Below are 7,500 nucleotides of genomic sequence, written 5' to 3'. Positions count from 1 at the left end.
ATCAAAGGGATACAATCGTGCACCTGGTTGAGGACACAAGGAAACATCATATTACCATCATCATACAACGTCCCTTATTAGGCTGTTACATTCTACAATGTTTCTATATGGCATGCAGGGCTATCCGCTTGAAATGATACAATAGGAATAACAGTCAATCACTCGCTCACTAGTTTTTCAATGCTATTCATGATATTAATATTTAGTATAGCTGCTAAGTTCATCTTCACGTGAATATTTTACATTAATCTTTTTTTTATTTATTCTTCTGTTGCGTGGTCTCATTTTTCTCATGTGAGACATTCTCAACTTGAAACTGACGTAATTCCTGCCGAATTTTCCCCCAGTGCTCACACCTGACTTACCGCATCCCCAGATGTGGGATCCATCTGCGCAGCCGTGGTTCCGAACGTCCGTCACATCGACGCAACGATGTTCAAAGGGGACGCACTGTGGAATGGTCTTGCAAGCAAACTGAGTCGTATTGCACGCGGCCGGAGGATGATCTGGTAAGGGAGAAAATATACTTACGGTTATTTGTTGGGTAGGAATTGCCAAAATCAATATCATGATAAGCAGCAACGGGCATTCTTTAACCATTTCGCTGCGGTTATTAAATTTTGACTCATTCCCAGCTAAGTGCACATTTTACACAAAGCGTTGAAAATTCTTTTAGTTTGATAAAAAAAAAATCTATATCTATAAGCCCTATATTTTCAGGGTCAATCTTTATTTTAGCTTGCAAGTAGCACATCATGGGTAAAGAAAAATTAAGCAGGGTAAAAGTCGGATAAATAAAAAATTTGGTGGATTCTGAGATCTTTGTTAATGGCACAAGTAATCAATCCTCTTAGCTCACCGTTAATGTGCGTTATATTCATGTTCTTCATTAATACAACGCACACACATACATGCACTATATATTTCTATGCGCATATATATAGATTATATAAATATACCAGTGTTATATATACCATATTGTACATAACACATATACTTAATATATATATATATATATATATATATATATATATATATATATATCATATAGAATGCCCCAAACCATTTTCTGTGTGTGTGTGTGTGTGTGAGAGAGAGAGAGAGAGAGAGAGGAGAGAGAGAGAGAGAGTAAAGCGTTTGGTACAATAGTGGGTCTGAGACAGGTGGGTAGTGTCTGCACGTTGTTGTTGTTGTTTGAAGATAAACTGGCTTTATGCCAACCCAACAAGGGCTCTTGCTTATACAGCAACTCCTAAGAGTCATTTATGGCGATATGCAAGTGATGAAGAAGGTCGGGATCAATTAAGAGTTATGTGAATGAAGTGAAAGCCGTAACGGTGAGTCTCCACTTTTGTTCGACATTTTTATGGATTTGGTGATGCATAAATTAGAAAAAAAAAGATTCTAGAGAAAATATATGAAATTCTGAAAAAAGAAGCGAGAAAAATGTCAGAAGGAAGTGAATATAAGCTGAAGAGTGGGTTATGTCGAAACAGAATCCGAAATGGATCTAAAACTTCTTTTGCCTTGGCTCGGCATAGCAGCAGTTTTTGGAGCGATTTTGGGCAATGGAACCTCAGCGGAATCCGCCGAAATGGACCCAGGTCTAGAAACTGCTGTTGGAATGAAGAATTTGCTTCTGGTTACTGTTTTGGGGCTGGCTCGCGCTGTAACAGGCAACCTAGCAACGCCTCAGTGACGTGATCGGTATGGTCGTGGCATGCCACCTCAGTGGCCGCGAGTTCGACTCTCGGGCATTCCAATGTGGGGTTAGAGGTGTAGTATATTTCTGGTGATAGAAGTTCACTCTCGACGTTGTTCGGAAGTCACGTAAAGCCGTTGGTCCCGTTGCTGAATAACCACTGGTTCTATGCAACGTAAAAACTCCATACAAACAAACAAACAAACAAACAAACGAGGAAGTAGGCGCCGTCTTCGTCAGACGGAAAGGAAATTATAGTCAATCTCCGAAACTGTATGGCAGGAAGACTCACTTATGTTCGCCTAAGGAATAATTATGTTATTTACACAAAGGACTCCATTCACTGCCTGTGTTGTTTTTCATATATGAATATTCATATTGTTTTGTTAATAATTTCATTGTAAATTCCAAGGAAAAGGATAATGAGAAAAGGAAGGCCGAAAGCAATAATGACCGCGGCATCTTATATATATATATATATATATATATAATATATATATATATATATATATATATATATATATACCGTATACATATACACAAACATTTATATACTATATAAATTCACATTTATATATATACATGATATTATGTATGTATTGTTGTGTTTGTTTAAGTATGCGTATATTATGTAAATATATATATATATATATATATATATATATATATATATATATATAATACATATATATACACTATATGCGTGTGAGTGTGAATATAGATATGCTTTTTTTTGTCTAAAGTTCTCAAGCAGGTACATATAATATATATAATATATATATATATATATATATATATATATACGTTATGTATCTATCTATCTATCTATCTATCTATCTGTCATATATATATATATATATATATATATATATATAAATTATTTGTTTTCAGATCAATACTGTAAGCTTATATTCATATATATTATATATATATATATATATATATATATATATATATATATATATATATATATATATATATATATATATATATATATATATGAATAGAGGGAAGAACGTAAACCTGGAACATATATTCTATCATTCTTCTGTAAGTTTTGTTTGGCCGTAAGGGATCTAAATCGTTCAAAACACAATACGTCTTCCTTCCAACTCAGCCAGAAGAAGGCTGACCAGTTTTATCCCACTTGAGAGTTGCCAGCCAACTTGAATGGAATTGTTGGAATTGCTTTTCTGCCAGTCTTAAATTCAACGCTTTATAAATCTTTTTTTTCACGGAAATATCATCAATACAGTGATCATCAAAGGGATTGAAGAGAATTAGAAAGTCGAGACTTACCGCAATTCCGTTCGTCCGATTTATCGAGGCAGTCTACGAAATGATCGCAGCGGAATTCCTTTGGGATGCACTGGCCGCTGCCGCACTTCCATTGGTCCACTGAGCAGCTCATGTCTGTTGAATGGGTGAAATATCAGGCCTACCACTTCAGAATGCAGTGGGCTGATGATTTTTTCTTTTCCTTATATTTGAACAATGACCTCAAATGTTCCATTTGAATAGATTTCATCTTCTGAATAATAATAGTAATAATAACAATAATTCGAACTTTTATCAGATTATTTTCATTCAGTAGAAATGAAAGACCCTGATTCAATTCATTGACGCCAAGAAGAATCGAAAGGATGAATATCGGAAAACATGCCATGACATATTAATCTGAATTAAGGCATACATTTTCCCTGATCATTCACGAACCAGTTCATCGTCTGAATCAAGTTGTTCAACAGAAATTGGTAAAATGAAAGTTTATTATTATTCATTGAATGTAACCTGAGAGAGATCGTGCCTAAGGCTTTAGAATGCAGATGCTATGGCGAGACCCAAGTTTTGGGTACATTGTTCTTTGTTTACCACTCGGACTGAAGGCACCAACTAAGATAACCCATGAACTGGCTTTCGTTAACTTTGTATCATAATGTAAATAGTCCCATTGTGTTACTCAGATAAGAAAGATGCAATAACATAGAAACATTGGGTCTTAATTGTTATTATTAATATTTATATGTATATGTATATATATATATATATATATATATATATATATATATATATATATATATATATATATATATATATATATTTGAACGACTAAAATAACAAACATGTACTAAAATGATTTCTAAATTACTTGATTGTCACAATTTATGAGTGAACGTTCTTTATCTTAAAAATATCACTCGATGATGATGCGAATTTAAGTGGCCCCGAAAGAATCTCATCTCATCTTATCCATAATAAGAGCAAAGCAAAAAAAAGTTTCGCGGAAATAGTGACAGCGGGAAACAGAATGCAGAAATAGAATAGAAAAGAAGAGCCTCATCTCCGAAAGCGACGGTAATCAAATACTAAAATATTACTCACTGCAGTTGATTTCGTCCGATTTGTCTCGGCAGTCAATCTTCATGTCGCATCTGTCAGCCAAGCTGACGCACTGGCCTCCGTCACACCGCCACTGGTTCTCCGAACATTCCTCAAAGTCTGCAGAGAGGATCGTTAATAAAATGAGCTTGAACCAGTTTTACTAGCTCTGAAGAGGCCAGGCAGAGGCGATATTGTTGTTATTTTTCACATGAAAATTTACTTCTTCCTTTTTTAAGGTGACATTAGTCATTATTAATTACAGGAGTTGATTTTACAAATATCAGGCCATGAAAGTTTAAAACAGCGGTAATGATAAGTATTAACATTTTATTGCAAACTATTTAAAAAACTCACGCACTTTTCAACCTCATTTTGGCAAACTTCTTTTACTGTTATTTTACCTTTGAATTTTACTATTTTTTACCTATGAATTTTCGTAATAATGGAATTTAATAATAGAATTTTCGTGATCCAGCTGAAATAGACCTCCAGTCAAAATGAACTTGATTAACATTCAAGAATTTCTTTTGTGGATTTTGCATAACCAGAGTGTAAACACAATTTCATTTACCACCCTGGATTGTGATAGTGAGTTTCAATAGTCTCTCGAAGCTGATAGATTATTCGTCACCAAATTTCGGAGAAGTGGAAGATGAACTATTGTGATGGCAATAATAATAATAATAATAATAATAATAATAATAATAATAATAATAAAAGACTCCATACTGAGCGTAGTAGAATAGCGACTATATTAATGTGAAGAGCATATTATTGATGGTTACCGGCTTAGTTTATTACTTTGTGTCAAGAACATGGTATAAGATTTATTATTATTATTATTATTATTATTATTATTATTATTATTATTATTATTATTATTATTATTATTGGGGATGTATCTTAGTCATTCTATTCGACCGGTGGTATTTATAGTGTGGGGTTCCGGGTTGCATCCTGCCTCCTTAGGAGTCCATCACTTTTCTCACTTTGTGCGCTGTTACTAATAGCACGCTCATATGCCTGAGTCCTGGAGCTACTTCATCATGTAGTTTTTCCCGGTTCCTTTGCATGGATCTTGGGATCATGCCTAGTTTCTTATGATTAAGGGTACAATTTCCACTGGCATACCTCTTATCCTTCTTATTTCTATTTTCAGGTCTTGATATTTATTAGTTTTTTCTCTTTCTTTCTCTTCTACTTTGGTGTCCCTTGGTGACATCAATGAGTGATACTTTCTTCTTGATTTTGTCAATCAACGTCACGTCTGGTCTAATGGCACATATCACCCTATCTGTTCTGATACCATAGTCCCAGAGGATCTTTGCCTGATCGTTTTCTATCACTCCTTCAGGTTGGTATTCGTACTACTTATTATTTTTGAAGGCCCTGTTATTGAGCATCTTTTCGTCCATTAGGAGAGCTTTATTTATTTAACTACAATTTGTGCGTTGCAATGGCTATGATAAAGGGCAGGAAGATTAACAATATAACAAATCATAAAAAATTCAAAAGGCAATGCAAACAATATCACCTTGGTTACCCGATCTCGAGAACCTGGTTTAAGATATATCATTATCTTATTATTATTATCATCAACCCTATATACTTTAGAAGGCCCTGATTTGGTCCATTAGGTGTGCTCCATTTACTTGTTCAGTTACAATTTATGTGTTACAATGGCTATGACAAAGGGTAAAGAGGCAAACGATTTTATATTATGTAAAAGGCAAAATATATCATAGAGTTTAAAAGGCAATAAAAACAACAATTGCCCCGGTTACCCGATAGACTGCATTATCAGTACTTACCACAATTCAGCTCGTCCTCGCCATGGAGGCAGTCTGGCCTGAAGTCACACCTTGCATTCAGCCCCTTATCCAGACAGCGAGAGTCTCGGCACAGGAACCCGTCACATTCGCTCCCGTTAGTCACTGCAAAAGTACCGTGAAGAGTAAGTAAAAAGAAAGAGAGAGAGACATTATTATGCAAAAACGTACAAAGTATACTACAAAAACAGGCAACCCACACGAGGAATGAGTATAGGGAAAACCCTATTTAAGGGGTAGAGGGAAAACCTTCTTTAGGGGGTAAAGGGAAAACACTCTTTAGGGGGTAAAGGGAAAACCCTCTTTAGGGGGTATAGGAAAATCCTCTTTAGTGGGTATAGGGAAAACCCTTTTTAGTTGGTATAGAGAAAACCCTCTTTAGTGGTATAGGGAAAACCCTCTTTAGGGGGTAAAGGGAAAACCCTCTTTAGAGGGTAAAGGGAAAACCCTCAATTGGGGGTAAAGGGAAAACCCTCTTTAGGGGGTAAAGGGAAAACCCTATTTAGTGGGTAAAGGAAAATCCTCTTTAGTGGGTATAAGGAAAATCCTTTTTAGTGGGTATAGAGAAAACCCTCTTTAGGGGGTAAAGGGAAAACCCTCTTTAGGGGGTAAAGGGAAAACCCTCTTTAGGGGGTGGTTTAGTGGGAAAGGAAAACTCTCTTTAGTGGGTATAGGAAACCATCCTCTTTAGGGTAGGGGGAAATGGGAAAATCCTCTTTAGGCGGGGGTAAAGGGAAAACCTCTTTAGGGGTAAATGGGAAAACCCTGGGGGTTTAGGGGGTAAAGGGAAAACCTCTTTAGGGGGTAAAGGGAAAACCCTTTTTAGTGGGTATAGAGAAAGCCCTCTTTAGTGGTATAGGGAAAACCCTCTTCAGGGGGTAAAGGGAAAACCCTCTTTAGGGGGTAAAGGGAAAACCCTCTTTAGGGGGTATAGGGAAAATCCTCTTTAGGGGGTATAGGGAAAATCCTCTTTAGCGGGTAAAGGGAAAACCCTCTTCAGGGGGTAAAGGGGAAACCCTCTTTAGAGGGTAAAGGGAAAACCCTCTATTGGGGGTAAAGAACCCTCTTTAGGGGATAAAGGGAAAACCCTATTTAGCGGGTATAGGAAAATCCTCTTTAGTGGGTATAGAGAAAACCATCTTTAGGGGGTAAAGGGAAAACCCTCTTTAGGGGGTAAAGGGAAAATCCTCTTTAGGGGGTAAAGGGAAAACCCTCTTTAGGGGTTAAAGGGAAAATCCTCTTTAGGGGATAAAGGGAAAACCCTCTTTAGGGGTTAAAGGGAAAACCCTCTTTAGGGGGTAAAGGGAAAATCCTCTTTAGGGGGTAAAGGGAAAACCCTCTTTAGGGGGTAAAGGGAAAATCCTCTTTAGGGGGTATAAGGAAAATCCTCTTATGGGGGTAAAGGGAAAACCTTCTTTAGGGGGTAAAGGGAAAACCTTTTTTAATGGGTACAGAGAAAACCCTCTTTAGTGGTATAGGGAAAACCCTCTTTAGGGGGTAAAGGGATAACCTTCTTTATGGGGTAAAGGGAAAACCCTCTTTAGGGGGTAAAGGGAAAACCCTCTTTAGAGGGTAAAGGGAAAACCC

At 36.5% G+C, this 7,500-nt stretch overlaps 1 protein-coding gene across 4 annotated transcripts in view; it reads right to left on the bottom strand.

Moving 5' to 3' along the window:
• LOC135198563 (G-protein coupled receptor GRL101-like) overlaps window positions 1-7,500 on the bottom strand; it is a 127,936-nt gene that overhangs the window by 18,642 nt on the left and 101,794 nt on the right. For all 4 annotated transcript variants that reach the window (XM_064226263.1, XM_064226266.1, XM_064226265.1 and 1 more), the window contains exons 10-13: window positions 5,896-6,018; window positions 4,085-4,201; window positions 3,002-3,115; window positions 366-506 (exon numbers count right to left, since the gene is read on the bottom strand). In XM_064226263.1, coding sequence (XP_064082333.1) covers window positions 366-506; window positions 3,002-3,115; window positions 4,085-4,201; window positions 5,896-6,018 — 495 coding nt within the window. The remainder of the gene's footprint in view (window positions 1-365; window positions 507-3,001; window positions 3,116-4,084; window positions 4,202-5,895; window positions 6,019-7,500) is intronic.

The sequence above is a fragment of the Macrobrachium nipponense genome, chromosome 22, assembly GCF_015104395.2.
Source record: "Macrobrachium nipponense isolate FS-2020 chromosome 22, ASM1510439v2, whole genome shotgun sequence".
Taxonomy (NCBI): domain Eukaryota; kingdom Metazoa; phylum Arthropoda; class Malacostraca; order Decapoda; family Palaemonidae; genus Macrobrachium; species Macrobrachium nipponense.
Note: the sequence above shows the minus strand (reverse complement) of the source record. Positions and strands in the feature narration are given on the sequence as shown.